The following is a 26,147-nucleotide window of genomic DNA, read 5'->3' as shown; positions in this document are numbered from 1 at the left end:
GACATTGCTCGGGAACACTCGAATAATAGCTTGTACTTTCTTAGGTAAGTCCATTTGATTTGGGTAAGTATCTTGACAGCTCTACAACACTCCAATAGCCAACTAACACACACTAGGCCCACCAAAACTGGGAAACACTCGGTTAGAGTCAAATAGGAGGCCAAAACTGAACCGTTGGTAATATACGAGGGGAACAAAACCTCTTAAAAAAAGAATAGGGTTTATAAATGTAGAAGAGAGTGTGTTACTGTTTACACCGAAAATTTTTCCTTTTATTAAAGGGTACAACTACATTTATGCTCCTATGGGCATCCAAATACAAATAAGATGAAATGACAACAATGCCCCCATGCCAAATACATATTCTAAAAAAATTTAATTTCTGTTATGATTTGTTGCATTTATTATCATATAAATTTCCGGATCCTACATAAATGGATCATACCCCAAGTTAAATATTATTTTACTTATTTGCATAATATTGGAGGACAGCCCAATGGTGAGTAGTCATACCTTTGAATCAAATGGCAAGATTTGAATGGTAATTAATTATTTTAATTTGAAATTTATAAATAGACCACAATTGATGATTTGGTAAAGACACAACTAATGATATGCTAGGGATGTCATCCAGCCGGGTATGCATGTGCTTGCTTTCATTCTAACCCAATCCTGCAATGCATCCATGGTTCGACCTGAACCCGACCCAATCTGACTTGATAAAATGTAATTTCTAAACCCACCTCAAACCCCTAGTGTTTAACCCAATACTGATTCAACCCGATCCAAGGAATTTTAATCGTGTTATTTATAACACATTTGAAAACCCAAAAACCATTGATTTAAGTTGGAATTTGTTTTTTTTTTTTTTTTTGGTACAAAAGTATCATTTGATGGCATGGTGAAAGAAGATAAACCAAAACAAATAAGAAAAAATCCTAAACTTTAGGATTATGGAGTTAGAAGTCATACCAAATTACAAGAATTCTCTCTCTCTCTCTCTCTCTCTCCAGGAACACAAGAACACAAGAACAATGTTAGTTCCCAGGTTGAATTTTAAAACATTCCAGCAAGTATTACCAAATTAACCCTAAGGCGGCCATTATTTGATGCTATGGTAAATGAATTAAAAGCAAAAGCAGGGGGTTCAAGTCCAAGTAGCATCTTAGGCAAGAAAATGCCAAATATAGGTCCATATCCAGTCCCCCCCCCCCAAGACCCTAGCTAGCAGAGATCAATACTGGACAATGGCCCTTTAACGAGTATGTTTGGAACTGTAGTTATATCTCTTTCCCAAGCGTAAGGCAAAATACATCATGTGCAGAACTTTTAATACAGAAAACCTGTACACAATTTGGATAGGAAAGAACCCCGTGTTTTCCATAAACCCAAAATGACCTGCATTTGGTAGAAGTTGAAACCCCTTCATGCTTCAATGCTGATGTTAAGTTCATGCACATAATGCCACTTCAAAGGATTAGCTAAAAAGACCAAAGGATCTTATGTGTTATTTTCTCTGGGGATCCCGGCTAAAACCATGCTTCTTCAGGGTCTTGACATAATTCCTCATGAGGGTAAATTTGTTACTCCCAAGATGATAGAAGTAATCCCATGTATAGATTCCAGTGTCATGCAAGTCATCAAAGATTATTCTGCTTAGTGGAATAGCATCAAAGTTGCAAAGCAAATCAGTCCTCAGAATGTGCAGTTCAGAGGTGCCAAAGAACAGCACCACCAATAAGTTAATCTCAAATACCTTACTCCATAGTTCCCCACAGGTTCTGCAGACATAATCCCCACATAACGTCGCCCATGTATAACCTGATTCAGGAATAAGGCAGGTCTTTAAGAGCAATAAGGATATCATAGAAATCAGATTTAACTGATGATGGTGATGGTAGAAGTTACCTAAGTAATGATTTTCCAGTTCCTGATACAGGAATAGGTATATGCAGGCATTTAATCATATGAACTTCAGTGCAATACAATTCATGGGAACAGTTCTTACAGGACAAATCCTAGAGGTCTATTGAAGAAGAGGTTAAAAGGTCAAAATTATCTCTGCTAAAGTATAAAATGAGGAAAAAGGTGAACTATAACAATATATATTACTTATATAAACGGCCAATGGTCTTTTATACAGTTTTCAAGGCGCCAAGGCGAACCTAGGCAACAAGAGAGCACTTAGTTGCCTAGGTGGGTGCCTAGGTGTCGCTTAGTGACTAAAAAGGATAGAAAAAACAAGGGGCAAATCCCTGTTTCTATTGTAGGAAAACAAGTAAAAAGACAAAAAGGAACATGGAAAATATTTTCTTTTGAAGAATAAGAAGAGAATTTCATTGATAAAAAAACTTATTACAACCAGACAAGGGTGCTAAGATAACACCCAAAACCAGCTACAAAAGGACAACAAAGACACAATCAAACATGATGGAAACAACCCCCCCCCCCGCCCAAATCGCAAAAGCACCTAGTCTTTAGCTTCAAACGTCTCGACATAACCATTATCGTCCTTGTTCCAGACCTTACCTCCTTCCCTTACCAATTTCTTCTTCATTCTGTCTTCCTTTTTGCTCTTTTCAAAAATTTCAAAAGCTCTTCTAGCGAACTCCTCATCTCCCCGGAAAAATAAACCTTAGCTCTTGCCAATTTCAATCTCCCTATCAACTAGGCTCTTAATCTCTGCTTTATCCCCCTCCTCTCCAACTTGTTGAGCCAAAGTGAAACAACTCGTACCAACTCAACCTCCCTCCTCCATATTCCTTGACCCTACCCTTACCTCCAGACCTTTGCCAGAGTCGACATTTTCTCCACCTTTTCAGCTTGAAACTCTTCCCCCCTCCTTTCATCACCCTTCTTCAAATCTAAAACTTTTAATTTCCTCTTGTAGAATGCCTTATATTTATTGGAAGGACCCACCCCAATCAACCCATCTTTTAGCCTTGAAAAAACCTTCAACATGTGAATAAAATGAAACTTATGTGTCTGACTTTCTTCAATCCTTCTGAAGATACAATGTTTCCTTCCTTGTTCATGCTCCTTAATCAACCTAAATTGACTCCAATCCTCTCAACTGGAACTTCAAGCTTTTGGAACTCCTTGTACACTGATGACAAACCAGTCTCTTGTTGGCACCTGCTTCCCAGTCATCCTTTTCTACCCTTCATTCCTTTCCCTCTCCTTCCAACCTTACTGATTCCATTATTGTTTCCCTTGAACCTACCTCCCTTCCCTCCTTCTGGCCTCCTAATCAGCAGTGTTTTGACCCTCCACATCCAAATTCCATGGTTGAGATGAGTTAGAAGGTAGCTCGACAACGGATTCACCGAAAGAAATAACTTTACCTATTTTCTGACCAAGCATTGTCTTCTTATTCTTTCTTCCACCACAGGGTTCCTTTGAATCAAAGATGTTCTCAAACCTGCCGCATTGAGCTCCCTTCTTTCTTCCCCCATATGGGGTGGAGCCCCTATTCTTGTCTTTCAAAAATGAAGCAGAAAAAGAAGACTCAAAAGTGGTGGTGAAGAAGGGGAGAAGCCCCTGTTTTAGTTCCAGAAATAGGAAGAAGGGGCTGAGTCCTTGTTTTTGTTCTAGAAGAAGAAAAGGAAGGATCAGAGCCCCTGTTTTTGTTCCAAAAAAAGGAAGAAGTGGCAAAGCCCCAATTTTTGTTCTAGAAGAAGAAACATAAGAAGGGGTGGAGACCCTGTTTTTTTTCCAAAAGAAGAAAAAGAAGGGGCAGAGTCCCTGTTTTTTGTTTCAAGAAGAAGAACATACCTTCTATGGTTGGTTGGTGTTCCTTGCTTAAGACTCCAAAGTTTGAACTCCGTATCACTCAAACCCTGTTAGTCTTCCTTGGTTCTTAGCTTTCGAATATCTATCATTCAGAACCCCAACAAAATAAGAAGCTAACAATAAAAAATATTATTTTGTGAAATAAATGATAGAATGATACAATGTATCATGCCTCTATTAATATTATATACTAAAAATATAAAAACATATGAAAACATTATATAACTTTGTAAAAGTGGTATATAAACCGCTTGACGTTTAGGCAAGGTGAACCCCAAAAAGAGACTAGATGCCTAGGTGTTGCCTTGACAACTTAGAAATGGCAGTTCAGCTTCCCAAAGCTAACTAGCATTGGAGAGTAAACCAATTATGGGGGCTCAGAAGCTTGAATTCAAGATTAACTAGAAGATAGCCTAAAATTAAAAAACAAATTGATGCCATTGTGGTTATATTCATTTTATTCCCATGCAGAATGAATGGCATTCCCTTTTTATCCCCTATAACCCCATCAAACCAATATGCCACAAGTGCACCCTGAGATACAGGAGTCATACCATTAATCTCAGATTTACTAGAATCCACCCTGGACCCTCTGGATAAAGCATACTTGCATGGCACTCCCCTAAGTCCTCAGTTTTTTGGTAGGCCCACTGCCCATCTATCATCACAAACGGTCCATGCAGCCTGCCTAGGATTCTTTTGATTATGTAGAGATAATGGGCTGAATGGGCTTTAATTTCTTTGTTTTTCTTTAAGTTATGTTTATTACTTGTGTTAGTAGGTAGCTGGCCTTAGTTATGGACTTGTTTTCTTGTTTTTATTGTTGTCTTTAGTGATGGGCACTCTACTAGGGGCACTCATGTAATTGTCTTTATTTTTTACAACAAAAGAATAAAAGAGATCATTGGGGGCTGAAGAGAGGTTTCAAAACAACTCTCTCTTCTTCTTCCTTTTCTTCCATCTTCTTCTTCCATCACTTCTCTCTCTTCAATCTCCTTTTCTTTTATTATTGCAGGTGTGATTTACAACTTGGTATTAGAGCAAGTTCTCACCTTCTTTTCTTTCTTCTCTCTTTGCCCATACATAGTGTTTGGAGAATTGATCAGCTTATTAGGGAGCAGCTTATGTAGCCCAGTTGGCAGGGGTTTTGGAGAGGTTTTGTGAAGTTTTCCATCCCCAGTTCAAGCCCAAGGCAGGTTCTTGGAGTTTTTTCCCAAAAACCCCAGACAACTGGAGAAAACTAGTTATAGGTCCTAGAGACGCTTTGAAACTGGCGCTTGGAGATCAAAGGGTAGCCTTTTGATTTTCATTAAGGGCAATCTGATTTGGGCAGGGTTTTAGAACCTTTGATAGGAGCGGTTGAACTTTCTCCTCTTCTCCCTTTCGGGCGGGTCCTATGAGACTCTAAATTTGGTTGTTTGAAGAGTAGGTTTTTGCTTGAGATAGCCATTCTAGCTTAGTTGAGACTTATTTTGATTTTATTTCACTCAATGGAGCAAACTGGAGGAGAAACCAAATATCCCACAGATTTCGGGTTTGGACATAGGGGCTCAATGGAGAATCTTTTTGGGGTAGTAACCACTGTGAAGCTAGATGGGACCAATTATTTAGCCTGGTCTTAGTCTATTAAGATACATGTGTGTAGTAGAGGGAAATGGGGTTATATCACCAGGGGCGAGAAGAAACCAAGGGAGGATGACCCTACCTATGAGAGGTGGATGTAGGAGAATTACACAGTAGTGGGTTGGTTAGTGAATTCTATATAGCCACATATTAGCGAGCACTACTTGTGGATGGAAACTGCAAAGGGGGTATGGGATAATGTCACAAGCACCTATTCCCAAAAATTGAATGTTTCTCGGGCTTACAAATTAAAGAATGATGTGATTAATCTAAGACAAGGGGAGAAGCCCTTAGCTATTTACTTCTCCATGCTAAATTCTCTTTGGCAGGAGATTGATTTGATGGAGATTGTGGTTTGGGGGTATACAAAGGATGTTGAAACACATAAGAAACTAGTGGAAGGAAATCGGGTTTTTGAGTTCCTTACTAGACTCAACCCAGAGTATGATATTGTGAGACAATGTTTTGGCGAAGGATGAGGTAACTTTATCTCAGGCTTATGCTATGGTGAGTAATGAGGAGAGTAGGAGACAAGTTCAATCTGTAGAGTTACAGATGGACCACTTGGCTAGTGTCGGGAAGAAGTCGAAGCTCAGCATAGGGAAGAATAATGTTATTTGTGAATACTTTAAGAAGCCTAAACAAATTAAAGACACCTGTTGGAAGCTGCATCCAGAGCTTATACCTACCAGACTCAAGAATGTAAATAATGGAAAAAGGAATGAGAATGTGAAAGGTGGAAATGCAAATGTAGCCACCTCCTCATAGAGTGGACAGGGACATAGTAGTAGGAGAGAAACTAGCAGTAGACTTGGCAATTGGGTTGGGTGGGTTGGGTTCGGTTTGGGTCAAGACACTTCGGGTTGATTTCGGTCGTGTTGAATTTCGGGTTGGGTTATCAAATGCTAGACCCTAATCCTGAATGTTCGGGTTAGGGTTGACCCATGGGTCAATTTGGGTCATCCTAAAAAATAACTAAAATTAAAAAAAAAATAAAGAAAAACTACATGAAAAATGCCAAAATTAAAGTAATTAACCTTAAAAATCCAAATATAAAATAAAAAACTTGAACATTAACAATTTAAATAGTAAACAATAAAGAGTAAAGACTAAATAGAAAAAATTAAAGAGTAGAAACTTCTAACAATGCATAAATAGTCCCAATTAGACTTGACAATTGGGTCAATGGGTTGACCAATGGGTTGACCCATGACCCAACCCAGTTTTTTCCGAGTTGGGTCGGGTCGGGTCATTCTCACATTCAGGTATCTAAATATAAGACCCTAACCCTGCTTTTTCGGGTTGGGTTGGGTTGTGTTCACAGGTTGGGTCAACTTTTTGGCAGGTCTAACTAGCAACCACCAGGGTTGACTATGAGAAGTATGGCCAAATAATTAGTCACCTGGAGTCTACTGCTACAACACCTACTTCATTAGAGATAGTTCCTTCTTCATCCGCATATGCCCATTCAGGTATTTGTGCTACTGTGAATCATGCTTATATCTCAGGTAATTGTAGGATTCATTGGGTAATTGATTTTGGTGCTTCTGACCACATGACTAGTGTTTCCCATTTATTTTCTACTTACCATCTTTTATTTGGCTGAGATAAGATCACCCTTGCTGATGGCTCTCTTGCTCCCATCTCTAGCAAGGGAAACATCAGAGCTTTAGACACCCTCATTTTATCCACAATTCTTCATGTTCCTAAATTAAACACTAATTTTCTTTCAGTTAGTAATTTGACAAAATCTTTGAATTGCATTATGACATTTTTCCCTTTTTATTGTGTTTTACAAGACATGGACTCTCAGAAGGTGATTGGGAGTGGCGATGAGGTGAATAGGATATACCTGTTGCACATGCCTGGACAAAGTCAACTATCACCTCCAAGAGCAGCTTTTGGTTCAAGTGTGTCAGAGTCAGTTAGTTGTATAATGTTATGTCATTATCGTTTGGGTCATATATTTCTTTTTATTCGTTGATTTTTTTCTTTCCAGCTTTATTTGAAGAAACTAAGTTGTCAAGTCTACATTGTGAGTCATGTAAGTTGTCAAAGCAATGTAAAAACTATTATCTGCAAATAATAAAAGATCTATAGTTCCTCTTCATATTGTTCACTCTGAGGTGTGGGGGCCACACCATTTACATTGCATGGGTGGTTATAAATATTTTATTCTATTTATTGATTATTTTTCTCGTTACACCTGACTTTATCTTATGTGTTCCCATGCTTAAACACCCAAACTAGTAAAACAATTTCACGAATTTGTGCTTACCCAATTTGATACCCGCGTCAAGATCTTTTAATCAGATAATGCTAAAGAATATTTTGAGAAAGATCTTTTTTCATACTTTGAGAAGTTTGGGGTTATACATCAAAGATCTTGTCCTCGTACTCAAAACAGAATGGGGTAACAGAGAGAGAATCAACATGTTGTTGAAGTAGCTAGGAGCATCCCATGTTTTAGTGAGATTTTAGGGTGATTCAGTGATGACAGCTACCTACCTTATTAACCGCACTCCTTGAGTCTTGGGGTTCAAATCTCCCTTTGTTGTTTTGTTTCTTGAGAGTGAATTGTTTTCTATTCCCTTGTGTCTTTGGGTGCACATGTTATGTTCATGTCCCTATCTCTCAGAGACACAAGTTTGAACCTAAGGTCTAGAAGTGCATTTTCTTAGGGTATGCCTCTACACAAAAGGACTATTACTGTTTTGATCCCATTAATGGAACTCGTTTTTGTTTCCATGGATGTTTCCTTTATAGAGTCACTTTCATTTTATGGTCATTCTTTTGAGGGGGAGCATTCTGTTGAACTGTTTTCTTCACCATTTCCTCTACCTTCTCCTGTTGATCCTAAGTTTGAGTCTCCTATAGTTCCTTTTGTTCCAGTGGCAGAGCCTTTATCTCCTAGTTCTACCATTCCTATTGCCCCTCCTCCTCCTACTACTAGTCCACCAATTTTCATTACTCATCCTATTGTTCAGAGGTGGTATCAAAGACAAAGGCTACGACATGATCAGGTTGTTCCCTCATCTACAGTTGAACCTCAGACACTCTCAACCCCTAAAGAGAGGACAAGTCTTTCACCGCCTACTCCAAAACCTCCCTTCCTAGACTTGGACCTACCTATTGCTGTGAGAAAAGGTAAAAGAAAATGTACAACACATTGTATTTCCAAACGCCTATCTTATAGCCTCTTATCCCCATCTTATTATTCTTTCTTAGCTTCCATTTCATCTCAGCCTATACCCAAGTCAGTATAGAGGCCTTGTCTAAGCCAGAATGGAGGGAGGCTATGAGAACTAAAATAAAAGCACTTTGTAAAAATCATACCTGGGATATTGTGGATTTACCTCATGGGAATGAACTAGTGGGATGTGAGTGTTCACTATTAAATATCATGTTGATGGAACCATTGAGAGGTATAGGGCTCGACTAGTAGACAAGGGTTATACTTAGGTATATGGAGTTGATTATATGGAAACCTTCCCACCAATTGCAAAAATGCCCATAGTGAGAGTCATGTTATCCTTGGCAGTGAGTTATGATTGCTCCTATATCAAGTTGATGTGAAGAATGTTTTCTTAAATGGAGACTTGATTGGAAAGGTTTATATGTCACTTCCGTAGGGTATGTATGGTAAAGAAATGCAAGGCAAGGTATGTAACTTGAAGAAATCTCTTTATGGCCTCAAACAATCCCCACAAGCTTGGTGTGATAGATTTAGAGCTGCAGTTGTTGATTTTGGCTATACACAGACACAATCCAATCATACCTTATTTATGAAGAGGAAAGACACTCAAGTTACCTTCCTCGTTTATGTTGATGATATTGTCACTACAAGGCGTGACACAGAGGAAGTCTAGGCACTCAAGACATTCCATAGCTCAAAATTTGAAATTAAGGATTTAGGGGAATTGAAATATTTCTATTAGACAATGCATGCCCTTAGCTCCAATCAGATTGATGTACAGATACATTTATTGTTAATGAATAAAAGTACATTATTATTTCATGTTAATATTGGTATGTTACTGTTTAATTATCCCTTAAACTGGATGCTTATGAGACTTGTGTTAGTTTAGAATGTTCTTAGCCATTGTATAGACTTAAAGAGTTTATCTTGCCAAGGCTGACACTGATGTACTACCAAAGAAGTTGGGACAGCTTGTTTCAGCTACTAGGGTAAGATTCAAAACACATGCAGTGTGTGTTTGGATGAAACACTGAACCTGGACCATTTTTCAGTTATGCCCTAGACCTTGGAGCTTGATGGGCAAAACTGGAGAGTTACATAAAACCCCTAGACTTGATTATGGTATTACACTAGGTGTTGAATTGGGTTGTGTTTGATATGCCAATCAAGGTATCTAACCCTTCCATCTAGTATGATTCAGTCATCCATATGATGGATCTTAACCCTTCCAACAATTTCCTAGGAATCAAAGTTGCTAGGTCTAAAGATGGCATCTTCATCTACCAATGGAAGTATGTGTTAAATCTTTTCATAAAGATTGGGAAACTTGGTGCCAAACCTATTTCTACACCTATTGATGCTAACCTAGAGGTGTAAAGTCGGTTGTGTCGTGCTGGCCCATGAGTCGTTACGGGCCGTGTCGCCCTCCCCGATGAAAATTTTGGGGGTCGGCCAGGCACGGCCCTGGCTCGTGCAAACCCATGCCGTGGGCCGGGCTGGCCCGTGGGCCAAGCCTTGGCCCAAGTTGGTCCATGGACCGGGCCAAAGCTATTTTTGCCTATTTATTTAAAAAATTGAAAAAAAATCTTAAATTTTTAATTTTATATGAATTTTGATGTATACAATTGCTTATATATACAATAATTAAATAAATTTGAAAAAAATTGTTTATTTTATTAATATATTATATACTATATATTATTATATAATTATAATTTATATAATACATTATATATTATATATATAAATATATAAAATATATAAATAGTATATATGGGTCAGGCGCTTGGTCGTGTCGTGCCATGCCGGCTTGTGGACTTCGAACCCCAGGCCCAGCACAACACAAACCATTGTGTTGGGCCTGGCACAACCCATGGGCTATCATGCCGAGCCGCGGGCAGCACAGCCCGATTTACACCTCTATGCTAACCATAAACTCTCAGCTGATGATGGTGAGCTTTTAGTAGATAGGGGTGTTTTCCAGAGACTTTTGGGGAAGTTGTTATACCTTAGCATGACACGACTAGATATCTCATATGTTGTTAGTGTGATCAGTCAGTTTATGTATGCCCCTAGAGACGCATATGGCTGCGGAAGAACAAGTTCTATGTTACTTGAAGGGAACTCTAGGAAAAGGGTATCCTCTTCTCTAGGCATGGACACATGAAGCTAGAGGCTTACACAGATGCCAATTGGGCTGGTAATATTGGCACTAAGAGATCTGCATTGGGTTACTGTGCCTTGGTTGCAAGGAACATTGTCTCTTATAGGAGAAAGAAACAGTCAGTAGTAGCCAGGTCTTTGGCTAAGGCAAAGTATAGGGCAATGGCACATGGAGTTTCAGAGTTATTATGGCTCAGGTCACTTCTAGAGGAGATGGGTATTACACATGATAAGCCCTTAATGCTTTACTATGATTATCAGGCTACAATCAATATAGCTCACAACCCAGTTCAGCATGATAGGACAAAACATATTGAAGTTGATCAACAACAGTTAGTAGATGTTCTCACCAAGGGTGTCCCCAAGGCAAAGTTACAACATTGTGTAAGCAAGTTGGGCATGACTAATATCTATGCTCAGCCTCAGCTTGTGGGGGAGTGTAGAGATAATGGGCCAAATGGGCCTTAGTTTCTTTGTTTTCCTTTGAGTTATGTTTATGATTTGTTTTAGTAGGTATTGGGCCTTAGTTATGGGCTTGTTTTCTTGTTTTTTATTGTTGTCTTTAGTGATGGACGCCCTACTAAGGGCACTAATGTAATTGTCCTTATATTTTACAACAAAAGAATAAAAGAGATCATTGGGGGCTAAAGAGAGGTTTTAGAACAATTCTCTTCTTCCTTTTCTTCCATCTTCTTCCTCCATCAATTCTCTCTATTCAATCTTCTTTTCTCCTATTTCTTTTCTTTTCATTTAGATTATTGTAGGTAGGGGTGGATTCGAGCCGAGTCGAATAGTACTAGGCTCGAGCTTGTCACGAGACTATTCTACAAGGCTCGAGCTCGAGCTCGAGCTAGGTTTGAGCCAAAACCTTGAGCTCGAGCTCGTCTCGTCTTGGCTCGTTTTATATTTTATAAAAATATTTTCTTGTATATTTTATAAATATTTTATTATAAAAGTATTTGGAAAAAATATTTTATATTTAAAAAAAAAGAATTATAATAATTAATAATTATAATATTTTTATTATATATATATATATATATTATTTTCTATAATTTTATTTTATATATATTCGAGCCATCTCACGAGCCTCATGAGCCAAGCACTAGTAGGCTCGAGCTCGGCTCGTTTGATAATCGAGCCACTAAATTGGGCTCGAGCTCGAGCTCGAGCAGCTCGTGAAAATCTCGGCTTGTTGCCACCCCTAATTGTAGGTGTGATGATTTACAACTAGTTATTACGATTTTAGTTCGGATTTTTTCTTTGAAATGCTTTCCCTCTTACCATTAAAAATAAACAAAGAAATAAACTATCTTATGGAGTTGAAACTTTTCAGAATTTGATTAAGGTTTGGAACTAAGCAAAATGTATATGTCAGTGCCAGTCAAGCATTGGTCCCATTGTGTTGACAAGGTATCTATCCATTTGATTACTCCTATATCAAAGATCCTTTAGGTTTAAGTGATTTAATGATCCTAACTACCCAACCCGTTTAAAGCTCTCAGTGATTTAGAGAGATTGATAATAGGTATTGAAGAATAAAGAGAAGAAATTTGTATAGTTCTTTTTTTCCTTTTTGTTACTTTTCTTTATTCTCTTTTTCAGCAAATGTAGATCAGTAGGGTTAGTGGTCAGAATCATCTGACCAAGTTGATTTTCCTGAAGGAAATCTATAATGAGTATGATGGGTCTAGAAGCCTTTTTCCTTCCAAACCTAACATTGATATTTACCTTAGCTTCCTGAAGAATCTGAAAATTCACAGAGGGATAAGAAGCATGAGTAAAAAATTAACAGTTAGTAGAAAGTTGACCAAATTATTACCCTTTCACCTCCTGCTGACCTGATCTTGTTGTTGGCAGCTGGGCTATATATTCGAAGAAACTCTGCTGACAGGTTGAACACTTTCCCATCACAAAATTCCACTTCTACCTGGCAAAAAGGGTTTGTGAGATTTAAGTAGGGAAATCAACACACTTGCAGGTAACAAGTGGAGTGACAATGAACTAGTACAAGCAACTAATTAAAGACAAAACAATTTCCTATTTTTGTTATGACCATCATTAATCTCTTACAAAAATCATGAAAGGATGCAACAAAGTTGAAAATGGTGCAAAGAACTTGTTAGCTATTACACAAAAATTCAAGCCAGTGCTAAAAGACAAAGGATGTGATTCTAGCATCCTTTGAAAGGGTAGTAGAGAGATCAAAATAACAGTAGTCAGAGAATTTAACAAATGAGGTGATCACTAATCAAAAGGAACAATAACCTTCTCTTTTGTGCCTCTCAACTAAAAAGTTAAGAGGTGTACTCATATACAATTGGTCCATAGGTAAGTTGCAAGGATTGAAATATCGATATGATATGCTCAATACGGGGCATATCGTATCAGTATTGATGCTTATAGATATGGGATAAGCTACAATCAAGGGTGTATCCCTTGAATTGTGCATATTGGGTCAATACGGGCCTGTATCGTATTGTATTGATCCAATACACACCAATACGGGCAAATACACATTGATACCATGTGTCTGTGCATGACACGTCTCTATTAAAAAAATGCTCCTATTATGTTTTGAATCCAAGTCACTTTTATGCCCAAACCTTAAATGCGACCTTCAACCACTAGACCACCTTGGTTATTGTGACAATAAATGAAACATAATAACTTTTGCGTCCACATGCAATATAAACAAATAAATATATTTATGTTCAACAACTCCAATTAAAAATTAAAATAATAATATTCAAAACTGACATCTTATAAACTAATGGAATAAATAAGAAGAGAAAGAGATCCTTTAAAGAGGAAGAGCCAACCAAAAAGAACTCCGTCTCCAACCAAAACATACCTAATGTGACTTAGGTACTGAGGAAGGATACCATGAATAGCCTTCCATAGTGAGGCCAAATTTGCTCAAACTGACAAGCCCACATCCCAACCATTGCATGCCTGTCCATATCTGCTCTGTATCACCTGATGCCATAATATCTCCCTTTCCAGAGGTCACCTCCACAACCACTTACCCAGCAAAGCTAAGCTCTTCTTCCCTAAGTTGCCTATACCTAGCCCCCCTTTCTCTCTCCTTTTACAAACAATTCCCAATTGACCAAGTGGTCCCTTCTATCCTCTCCTGGTTCCACAAGAAGTCTCTCATAATCTTTTCAATCTTCAAAACCTCCTTTTTGGGCATTCTAAAGATGGAGAGGTAGTAAAATCTATATTTCTCTGGGAGGTAGAATAACGCTGCTAAAACCTACATTATCCATTACCAAAGGAATCTAATTCACACTATCCACCTCTACAAGCAATCTTGTCATTTACAATGACAAGGTTGCAGTTCTCCGATCACTGTAACAAAGTGCCCTACTGCCTCATTGATAACAGAAAAGACTTGGAAACACCACACATGTAGCCTACCCCAGCCACTGAATCCAAACTAAATCAGGAGAGGTCTCTTATCCAGCATTCCTGCTCCAGGATACCACAAATCAAGATGTAATTCAGGGACCGAACTTGTTCCCGTTCAGAAGAAAGAATCTTCTCCAGACCCAATTATTCAGAAAAACGAAGAGAAAAAGCCCTTCCCCAGTTTACAAACTTCCATTTCACCCCCAATCTCCCACTACAAACTGATATAATCCTCAATCTGCTTGACATCACAAATTTTCCAACCAAATACAAACTGAGAATCTCCAAATATTTCATAAGTTTACCAGCATCCTAAATTTGTTCCTCATATTTAGGTGGGTTGAATTAATTCAAAATCTAAAGATTTCTACCATGGTTTCATATCTTCCATTCACTCGATCCGGACCTTAATCTAACAATTAGACCATCTCAAAAACCACTCCTTGAGTATTGGGCTCAACTTTAACTTTAAGGGGGAAGTCTAGAGATCCAGATGAACTGGATACCAAAACCATCAAACAGAAAAATGAGAATTTTATTCAATTAAGAGAAATAAATACAGGATTACTGCAGCTAGATGCAGACATTGCACCAGAAATAGTTACAATAGAGCCCAGAAAAAGCTGTTGCCTTGGAACTCCCTGTTTAGCTAGAGAATCAGCCATTCCATTTGCAGTTCTCCTGATCCATGTGAACAAGGCCTTAAGTTCCCTTGCTATGCTTACTGTTTCCCTTAACGGATGTCTATAGATCCAAGGAACATTACCATTTGAATTGGTCCAAGATATCACTATTTTTGAGTCCCCTTCATCCAAGTTCTTAAGATCAGAGATCCAATAAAAAAGCTTCAAAAAATTGATGTGAAAAAGAGCAGAACTTTTTACAGTGACAAATAAAGCTAATCAGCAAGTCTTTTGAAGTCTGTACTAGTTCATGGAGCATTTTGCTATGCAGTTAAGGAAAACAAAAGGAAAAACATTTAAATCACAAAAAAAGTAACTTTTGGATTTTACTGGAATGAGTACTCAAAAATGTAAACAACAATAAAAGAAAGCATGAGAATAGAAATCAGAAAGCAGGTTGGACAACAAGTTCTGAAATATAAAAGTCATCCAGAATAATACAGAAATTGATTGAGACTTACAGTCTTGGGGGATTGGAGAGAGAATCTGGTTAGTCGAGGAGTCTGCACAAATGTATGCATGCTTCGAAATATTCCATGCAGCCTGGACATTGTTCCTCTTCCTAATAGAGTGAAATGGTGAAGTTTAATGTACAGCATCTTTTTAAAAGGTTAGCATACAGCATTTTGTCATATGCATAGTGAAAATGGAACTCTCACCATATGGTGGTGAGATAGAGATACCATATGGTGGTGAACCCCCAATATACAATCAAATAGATTCCCTATCCAATGTATGCAAAACAGCTATTTCTTTTGCAGAATGGCCTAAACTGAATTGATCAAAAACTGGCCCAAACTGAACTGATAAAAAAAAAGGTTCCAGTCTGACTAATAAGTGCATTAAAAAGCAACTTCTCAGTCTTCTCCAAATTAATAAAGGAGAACATTTAATGTTCAGGTGCACCAATGCAGGAAAAGTCTTCAAGAGTAAGTGGCATAGGTTCATTAGATCCCATCATCATACTCATATGTGATTCTGTTATTAGTAACACCAAAGTTGTCTTGAGATCTTTTTAGGGTATACCAAGGTTCAAAATTTCACAACGTACTGGCCCGTATCGGCCGATACATATCATATATTTAAGGGGCCGGCACGGGAAACACTACAAAATCATTTGTATCATGTCTTTTCGTTGTGCCAACCCCGTACCATGACTGTATCGGGGCATATTGGGGGCATATCGTACCTGTATCCGGGCGTATCGGGATGTATGGGGACCATATAGTAGCTGTATCGGGATGTATCGGCTGATACAGTACGACTTCCTATAGGCAAAAAATGAATTAAAATTTTTTGAGAAAAAAGGCTTCTAACTCTCTCCAAAAGCTCTCTCTCCCAACTTACCAAATCATCCTTACACATTCTTGGATTGTAAAATCTTAAAAAAAAGACCCAAAAACAACCTCTGAAACTCAAGATTTTTGAGGTTTTTTCAACTTTTTACAAAAATTGCAAAAATAAATACTTTTTTCAATTTATTCAATAGTGTGTTACAATATTATGTGTTTTTTCTAATGCTTGGAAATGCTTATATATATATACTCTCATTATGTTGAAAATCCTATATTTTTTGTGCTTTAAACATATCTATTTAATTTTTTGAAGAGAACTTAGAAAAAATAAAAAATAACAAAAAAATAAAATTTTATATTTTTGGTCTAATCCGCCCATGAAGAACAATTGTGTCATAGATCTATGGGTGATCTACCATATCCATAGATCTACTGAAATTTCTAAAATATTCATTCTTTATTAATTTTTTGAATAAAAAAATTTATTTTTTCAATTTTAGTATGAAAAACATTTATTTTTTGTAAAACTAAAAATATTTATTTTTTTAACTTTTTTTTTATTTTAAAATAATATTTTCCAAATTTTAATTCATAGATCTATTGAGATTTATAGTAAAATATTTATATTTTTTTTTTGTAATATTTATTTTTTCTAATTTTTGGTGTGATCTAACCATAATATTTACCATGTTGTAAATCTATGGATGTTCTACCACAATCCATAAAATTATTTTTCTATTACATTTTACTTTTTAATTTTTGTAATAAAAAGTAAAATAATTGTTTAAAAAATAATAGAAAATGTTTAATTAAATTATTATTAAGCTTATATTTTGTACTTATAACCTTATTAGAGAATACCCTTATGTTTCTGTATGTTGATTGTGACATTTTTTTCATAAAAATCACTATATATGGCTCATTTAGGCCATATATTTAAAGTTATTGATGTATATTTATGATTTATTGGAGTATTTATAGTTTTTTCATGTGTTACCATGTGTGTCTTAATTTTTCATCCATATCCATGTGTATCCAAGGCGTATCCCAATACATCTCTTAAATTTATATTTCTGATACACTTGGCGTTTCCAATACTTTGAACCTTGGGTATACTACTTTTGTTTTCAATAACAAGAGATCCTATCTTGATACAAAAGGGCATAAGGTACATATAAAAAGTGAGTTCAAAAGCAGGAGGTAGAAACAAAAAAAAAAAAGAAAAGAAAAAACGAGAGATGCAAGTAGTGTTGTGCATCCCTCCTCAATAGGTGGGTCTCGTTTTTCTTTGGGACTCAATAAGGGTGGTAGAAAACCACAACATGTCACTATAGAGATTTTCCAAGAGGCTATAAGAGGACTGAAAGAACAGATTAAGTGTCTTGCTCAACTTGTAGCTCAAAATGCTACTAGGGATGGTGACCTAACAAGTAATTTGTGTTGGGAAGAAGAAAACAAGCTTCTAGAGTTGATGAACAGCTCACTAACATTATTAGTGAAGAATCAAGTGAAGACGACATTGAGCAACTTGAAGGTGATCAACATGAAAATAATAACAACCAGCAATGGGAAGACTGAATAGTGCAAGCTTTACAAGTCAATCAAGGTCATGGAGTTCAACTTCATATTAACGAGTTTGATGGTGAGTTGGAACTTGAAGAGTTTCTGGATTGGTTGGACAACATTGAAAACTATTTTGATTGGAAGGAAATGAATGCAAAAAGAAAAGTGAAACTTGTAACACCAAATATGCATGAGATAGCCTTGGATTGGTGGAAAAGTTATCAAATGGACAGAAAAAAGAAGAGGAAAATAAAGGTTAGTTCTTGTTAAAGAATGAAAGAGAAGCTGAAATCACAATTCTTACCATCAGATTATGAGCAAACTCTTTACCAAAAGATGCAGAACTTAAAGCAACAGGAAGAGTTTTAAGGAGTACACAAAAGAGTTTAATAGACTAACTTTTCGAAGTAATATGACAAAAGCTAAACAGCAAAAAGTCAGTAGATATATCAATGGTTTGAGGTTGCCAATACAAGATCAAGTCAGCCTATACTGCTCATATAAGGTAAATGATGCATATCAACTAGATTTGAAGGTTGAAGCTCAACTGAACCTAAGTTCAGGGCAGAAATTAAGTGTTGTCTAAGGTACTTTTTTTTTTTTAAGAGTAAAAATAAAAATTCGTTAATAAAAATAGAAAAACTTATTACAACCAAACATGAGTGCTAAGATAACACCCAAACCAGCTACATGAGGATAGCAACAACCTCCCCCCCCCCCCACACACTACAAAAGCAACTAGTATTCAGCTTCAAACGTCTCGTCATACCCGTCATGGTCCTCATTCCAAACCTCTCCTCCTTCCCCTAACAACTTCATTGTCTCTTTCCTTTTGCTCTTTTCAAATACTTCAAAATCTCTTCTAGCAAACTCCTCACCTCCCTGAAAAATTAACCCTAAGCTCTTGTAATTCTAACACCCCTGTCAACCAAGCTCTTGATCTCCATTTTATCCCCCACCTTCTTTCCAACTTGTTGAGATAAAGTGTAACAACTCTCACCAACCCGACCTCCCTCCTTTGTCGGAGTCAACGTTTTCTCCTTTGTTGCAGCTTAAAACTCTACCCCTTTTCTTTCATCACACTTTTTGGAATCTATAACTTTTAATCTCTTCCTCTTGTTATATTTATTGGAAGGACCTACCCCAATCAACCTATCTTTTAGTCTTGAGAAAACCTTTGATACATGGACAAAATGAAACTTGTTTATCTTTCTAGCTTTCTTCACCCCTTCTAGAGGTTTAACATCGCATTCCTTGTTCACCCTTCTTCTCCAACCTAGATTGGCTCTAATAAGTACATCTTCACCAATAAGCCGAAGTGTTGGGGTTGGTAGGGGTCGTGTGATCAACCAAACACAACCTACAGTCCAAGGAACCTCAAATGCAGCAAAGAAGAGCAGCCCATAATTAGATGCTTCAGGTGTATGGAGTTGGGACATCATTCCAATGTCCTAAGAAAAGGATGGGAGGGCAAACACATTTGGTTGATGAAGTTATTGATGAACAGCAAGATGATATAGGCCATGTTAAGGATGGAGACAAGTGGTTGACACCACTGAAGTTAATGATACAAAACTCCATGGTTGCACCTCAAGAACCACTACATAGGGGCTGGTTGAGAAAGAATATCTTTAGAACACATTGTACAACTGGTGGGAAGTTGTGTGACTTGATTATTGACATCAGGAGTAGTGAGAATCTTGTCTCTCAAGAGATGGAGGATAAATGGCGACTCAAGACTGTTCAACACCCCTGGCCTTGTTTCATTTTGTGGTTCAACAAAGGAAATGAGATTGTTGAGATTCAGTATTCTCTTATGTTTTTTCTTGTTCATAATCATTATTTAGTGTTATTGGGCCCAAGGCCCTAACCGCCCTATTAAGGGTATATTAGTCATTGTAATCAACTTTATTTTATGAGTATATAAGATAATGAGTGGGATGGCCTAATCATTATTGACTTCTCCCGATCTCTTCTCTTCTCACCAAGAACCCTTTTCTCTTTCCTTTTTATCACTATTATCACATCAAATTACCGTTTTCTTATTTTCTACTTGGTATTAGAGCTACTTTTGGGATTTTTTTGAGTCTTCCATCATGCAGCCCTAAATCAACTGATTGCATGGTAAATTAGAGAGCTGATCGAAGACTTCAAAAGTGCCTATTTTTTGGTGAATCTAGAACCCTTTGTGTTAGATCTTGGGTTAATCAATGAAATCGGGAAGAACTAGAGGAGTCCAGATAGCAAGACTTTATTTTTGACCTAGGAAGGGGCACTTAGGACTTTTTAGACTTCTTGGTGTTTCCTAAAGGAAGCGGTTCAAGTTTTGGAGTTTTTTGAGGTGTTTGGAGGGCGGGTGACCTGGGTTTGGGTGTAGAAAGTACCAGTGATCCTTTTGGATCTGAGATTATTACCGCAATAAAATTGGATGGAACAAATTTTTTAGAATGGGCACAATCAGTGAAGATGGCTATTGGTGTACATAGACCTATGATATAGATTATACGGAGGCCTTTGCACCAATAGCTAAGATGAGCCTAGTCCGATCCTCGTCTCTAGCTACTTACTCATAGCTAAGATGGGCACCAATAGCTGAGATGAAACCTTTGCACCAATAGCTACTTACTCATGACCACTCTTCTAATTTGATGGTAAAAATGCTTTCCTTAATGGTGATTTGCAGGATTATGTGTCTATGGATCTTCTAGTTGGTTTCTATGAGGATGTTGGTGAGAGAAAAGCTTGTAGGCTGAAGAAATCATTATATGGTTTGAAACAGCTATCTAGAGAATGGTTTGACAGGTTTACAGGAGCATTGATCCGTTTTGGATACTCGCAAACCTAATCAGATCACACTCTCTTTGTGAAAATGAGAGAATCACTTGTGTCAGTACTGATTGTGTATGTGGATGATATAATTGTTACAAGAAATGATCTAAGTAAAATTGATGCACTCAAGAAGTCACTACAACAAGAATTTGAAAATAAGGATCTAGGTGAACTAAAATATTTTTTGGGGATTGACGTTGCAAGATCCAAGCATGGAATATTCATCTCTTAGAGGAAGTATGTATTAGACCTACTATAAGAAGCTAGGAAGCTAAGAGTTAAACCAGTTGATACTCCTTTTGATCCAAACCATAGGATTAATGCTTTAGATGGTGAATTGGTTAAGGATGTGGGGAAATATCAAAGGATGGTACTCTTGCTACTATATTTGTGCATGACACACCCAGACATTTCTTATGATGTTGTGATAGAACAAGAATTAGAAGAAATTGATGTCTTTCTATTGAGAAAGTAGTACATATATATACAACCTTGTAGATACTAAAAAGGAAGAAAATCATACAGCCTTGCAGATACAAAAAATGAAGAAAATCATACAACCTTGCAGATACAAAAATAGGAAGAAAATCAAAGAAAGAATAATTCCTATAATCAAGCTATTCCTAATTGGGCTAATACTACATATTTACAGCCTATAATTTCGTAACACTCCCCCTCAAGATGGAGCATAGATGTCAATCATGCCCAGCTTGTTACAAATATAAGAAATCCGAGCTCCATTAAGAGCTTTTGTAAAGATATCTCCTAACTGCTCTCCAGTCTTCACATATGCTATAGAGATCAAGTTTTGTTGAATTTTCTCACGAACGAAATGACAGTCTATCTCGATATGTTTAGTTCGTTCATGAAAAACTGGATTAGAAGCAATATGAATCGCAGCTTGATTATCACACCATAGCTTCTCTGGAACTAAGACTTTAAGACCGACCTCAATTAAGAGTTGAGAAACCCACATAACCTCACACGAAGCTTGTGCCATTGCTCTATACTCAGATTCTGCACTAGATCGCGACACCACATTTTGCTTCTTACTCTTCCACGAAACCAGATTACCACCAAGAAAACACAGTAGCCAGTAGTGGACCTTCAATCAATCTTGGAACTTGCCCAGTCCGCATAAGAAAAACACTCAATGTTACTGTGACCATGATTCTGATACAGTATCCCCCATCCAGGAGCTCCTTTCAAGTAACACAAGATTTGTTCTAAGGTTGCCCAATGATGCACTGTAGGAGAAGACATAAATTGACTTACAATACTGACTAAGTAATGTCTGGACGAGTCACTGTGAGATAGTTCAACTTTCCAACTAATCTTCTATATCGTTCAGAATCATCAAAAGCATCTCCATCCTTTCTGAGTTGCTGGTTAGGAAGCATTTGGAGTATTGCATGGTTTGACTCTTAGTTTCCCTGTTTCTGTTAACAGGTCCAAAACATACTTCCTCTGAGATAGGAAAATGCCTCTTTTACTCCTTGCCACCTCAATCCCCAAGAAGTATTTTAGGTGCCCCAAATCTTTAGTATTGAACTGGCTCTGCAAAAAGGATTTCAGGGATGAGATTCCCTTCGTGTCACAACCAGTGATAACAATATCGTCTACATATACAATAAGTAGAATGATGCCAAATGTGGACTGCTTATAGAAAGTAGTATGATTAGATTTGCACTTCCTCATCCCAAACCTCTCTACTGCCTGACTGAATTTTCCAAACCAAGCTCGAGCACTCTGTTTTAGTCCATACAGCGATTTTCGAAGACTACAAACTTTCCCAAACTCCCCCTGAGCAACAAACCCAGGTGGTTGCTCCATATAAACCTCCTCCTGAAGAACTCCATGCAAGAAATCATTTTTAATATCAAGCTGGTAAAGTGGCCAATCATATGTAGCTGCCAGAGAAATAAATAATCGAACTGAAGTCAATTTTTCCACAGGGGAGAAAGTATCAGAATAGTCCACTCCATATGTCTGTGCATAGCCTTTGGCCACCAAGCGAGCCTTTAGGCGAGCCACTGATCCATCAGAATTAAATTTGACTACAAAGACCCACTTGCATCCAACCGCTTTCTTACCAGCAAGTAAATCGACCAGATCCCAAGTACCATTCTCAGTCAAGGCATTCATTTCCTCAAGTATGGCATCACGCCACCCAGGATGGGATAAAGCCTGGTGAACAGTTTTGGGAATCCCTACAGAATCAAGAGAGGCAACAAACGAACAAGAAGTAGAGGACAAACGATCATAGGTAACATAAGAGAAAATTGGATAAGTACATTGACGTTTACCTTTGCGAAGAGCAATAGGTAGATCAATATCACTGGGCATTGGATCTGATGACGAAGAAGAGACCGAAGTCGGATTTGTCACAAAATGATTAGGTCGTCGAGAATAAACTTGAGTAATAGGTAGTTTTGGTTGAGAAGGTGGTGGTGGGGGTATTAGAACAACACTAGCGTCTGGACCGGTGACATGATACACTAGTAGATCATCATCCTCTTGTGAACACACAGGTGTAGATGGAGCAGTAAAGAAAGGAAGATGTTCATGGAATGTAACATCAGCTGACACAAGTACCTGTTCAAGAGAGTAGAAAAACACCTGTACCCTTTTTGGAGACGAGTATTCCAAGAAGTCACATTTTAATGACTTGGGATCCAATTTGGAAACTTACGGACGAACATCACGAACAAAACAAGAACATCCAAAGATACGAGGTTCAACAGGAAACACAGATTTATTAAGAAACAGAATCTTATAAGGGATCTGATCATTTAGAACAGTGGAAGGCATGCGATTAATAAAAAAACATGCTGTAGAAACAGCATCAGCCCAAAACTGTTTAGGAACATGTGTTCGAAATAAAAGAGCCCTAGCAATTTCAAGAAAATGTCTATTTTTTCTCTCGGCCACTCCATTTTGAGATGGAGTATCAACACAAGATGATTGATGGAGAATTCCATTCTGAGTCATGTAAGTCTGGAAGGAATCAGAGAAATATTCTTTGGCATTATCGCTTCACAATGTTTGTACAGACACATCAAACTGGGTTTTTATTTTAGCACAAAATGTTTTAAAATGTAAAAGCAACTCAGAACGAGATTTCATTAAATAAAACCAAGTCATACGAGAAAATTCATCCACAAAGGTAACAAAATATCGAAATCCAGTCTTAGACATAATAGGACAAGGTCCCCAAACATCTGAATGTACTAACTCAAAAGCATGACTAACCCTTTTATTAACTCGAGAAACAGAAGATAGACAATGATGTTTTGCAAACTGACAAGACTCACAATCTAAATAAGATACATCATGAAACTGAGGAGATAACTTCTTTAACAAAGGTAAAGATGGATGCCCCAACCGACAATGAGCTTCAAAAGGAGATAAAGTACTGGAACAGGCAATGGTCTGAGGTTCCTGGGTATCCAAAATATACAGACCTTCTGATTCTCGTCCTTTACCAATAATCACCTTCGTCATAAGATCCTGAAACATACAATGATCAGGAAAGAATGAGATACAACAGTTAAGAGTACGAGTGAGTTTGCTAACAGATACCAAATTAAAAGCAAATTTTGGTAAACTCAATACAGATGACAAAGAAAGTGTTGGCGTGAGATTGATAGTGTCAGAACCAAAGACGGAAGAAATAGAACCATCTGCTAAGGTGACTGAAGAAAGAAAAGTGTGTGATTGGAAAGTGGAAAAGAGACTAGGATTACCTGTCATATGATCTGTCGCACCAAAATCGATGACCCACTGAGAAGAAGAAAGAAGACATGTAATGGTTTTACCCGACTTAGCAAGGGCAATGATGGATTGAGAGGAGTTCTTTAATGCCTCTTGATACTGGGTAAATTTCGCATACCCATCTGTAGAAATTGCAATGGTCTGATTTGACGTGGATGAGGAGCATCACTCGTAGTTACAACATGAGCTGATTGAGACCCAGAAGACTTTTGGTTTTTCTTTAGCAATTTCTGGCAAGTAATTTTAGTGTGTCCTGGTTCATGACAATAGTAGCAAACTACTCCCCCTGTGGCCTGAGTTCCAGCATTCCAACCACTATTACTGCCACCTCTACTACTATTCTGAGAACGAGACCGGCCAGTTGATCCACTGTTCTAACTGACAAGTGCACTAGGTGGTTGTACAGGTGAGGTATGGGAGCCAGTATCGGTACGAAGGACCCTAGTAAAGGCCTCTTTTAAAGAGGTAATCTCAGGATTAGACAATCTGTGACTTAGCACCATCAAATTGAGGATTAAGGCCAGCCAGAAAACTCATAATAGCCATCTGATCATATTGAGTCTGCTGAACTTTGATATCAGTACTGAAAGGTAACAAGGCGTTCAATTCTTCATAAGTGTGCTTGAAATTCATGAAATAGGTCTGAAGAGACTGATCCTATTATTCAACCCGATAAAATGTCTTGCAAAAATCAAAAATACAGGAAATATTTTCTTTACCAGAGAACAGAAAAGCCAAATATTCCATTAGTTCTTTTACAAACTCACAGTGAGAGACATGACCGACGTACTCATTCTCAATAGAATTGCGGATTTGCAAAAACAACTGAGCGTCAATCCTTAGCCATTCAATGCAAGTCTCATCAGTAGAAGGGTCCTTAGTTAGATGGTTGTCCTTAGAGATATTCCATAAATACAAACGAACAGTCTTACTCTAGTCTAAATAATTAGTTCCGTTTAGTTTTTGTTCAGTGATCTTAGACAGAATGGGGATAACACTAGACATAGCCAAGTTCTTTTGTTCAACTGCCATCATAAACATAGGAAAATAAACTTTTAACAACCAGCAAAGCCAATAAAACAGAATCGACAGCAGATGCAATACTTAACAGCAAGAAACCACAACTGGCAGCACCGAAATATCAACTGTATAAAAAGAACAGAGAAGAAAGACTTTCCTAATGGGCAAACAAACACCACAGGAGTAACACCGAGTTTGCTGTGCTACACTCCGACCTGTTGTAGACTTGAAAGCCCTCTCCTGATCGAAGTGAAGAAGAGATGGGTGAAGGTGGGCAGGCCGATCTGGGATTCCGCTTCCACTGGTAGGAGCGGTGAGATGTAGATGTCACTCGGAATGGGTGACCTAGAGATCGCAGTTGCTGCTCACTTGGGCAACGTAAAGAATTCAAAGCTACTCACTTGGGCAGTAGAGGGAAGAAAACCATAAATTAGTTTCAGACTGGAATTGGTGTCTCCATCTCTGATACCATGTGATAGAACAAGAATTAGAAGAAATTGATGTCTTTCTATTGAGAAAGTAGTACATATATATACAACCTTGTAGATACTAAAAATTAATAAAATCATACAGCCTTGCAGATGCAAAAAAGGATGAAAATCATACAGCCTTGCAGATACAAAAATAGGAAGAAAATCAAAGAAAGAATAATTCCTATAATCAAGCTATTCCTAATTGGGCTAATACTACATATTTACAGCCTATAATTTCGTAACAGATGAGAATGTTGTGAGTCAGTACATGCATGCTCCTCGGGTTCAACATTGGAAAGCCATTAATAGGATACTTGCA

The 26,147-nt window shown here is 37.6% G+C and overlaps 1 protein-coding gene across 11 annotated transcripts in view; it reads right to left on the bottom strand.

The window, feature by feature from the left end:
- Positions 1–1,265: 1,265 nt before the first annotated feature.
- The window catches only part of LOC148853052 (Myb domain protein), a 31,386-nt gene continuing 6,504 nt past the window's right edge, over positions 1,266–26,147 (bottom strand). For 3 of the 11 annotated variants that reach the window (XM_088947211.1, XM_088947210.1, XM_088947207.1), the window contains 4 exons: positions 15,336–15,436; positions 12,600–12,707; positions 1,757–1,821; positions 1,266–1,652 (listed from right to left, as the gene is read on the bottom strand). In XM_088947211.1, coding sequence (XP_088803337.1) covers positions 1,508–1,652; positions 1,757–1,821; positions 12,600–12,707; positions 15,336–15,425 — 408 coding nt within the window. In that variant the 5' untranslated portion in view covers positions 15,426–15,436 and the 3' untranslated portion in view covers positions 1,266–1,507. Of the gene's footprint in view, positions 1,653–1,756; positions 1,822–12,599; positions 12,708–15,335; positions 15,437–23,875; positions 24,072–24,307; positions 24,919–25,570; positions 25,818–26,147 lie in introns of all 11 variants that reach the window. The other 8 variants (XM_088947205.1, XM_088947204.1, XM_088947213.1 and 5 more) reach the window with 4 other exon arrangements.

This window comes from Nelumbo lutea, chromosome 5, assembly GCF_056320005.1.
Source record: "Nelumbo lutea isolate HS-2025 chromosome 5, American lotus-T2T, whole genome shotgun sequence".
Taxonomy (NCBI): domain Eukaryota; kingdom Viridiplantae; phylum Streptophyta; class Magnoliopsida; order Proteales; family Nelumbonaceae; genus Nelumbo; species Nelumbo lutea.
The sequence above is the reverse complement of the archived record's forward strand: the minus strand, read 5'-3'. Positions and strand labels throughout refer to the sequence as shown.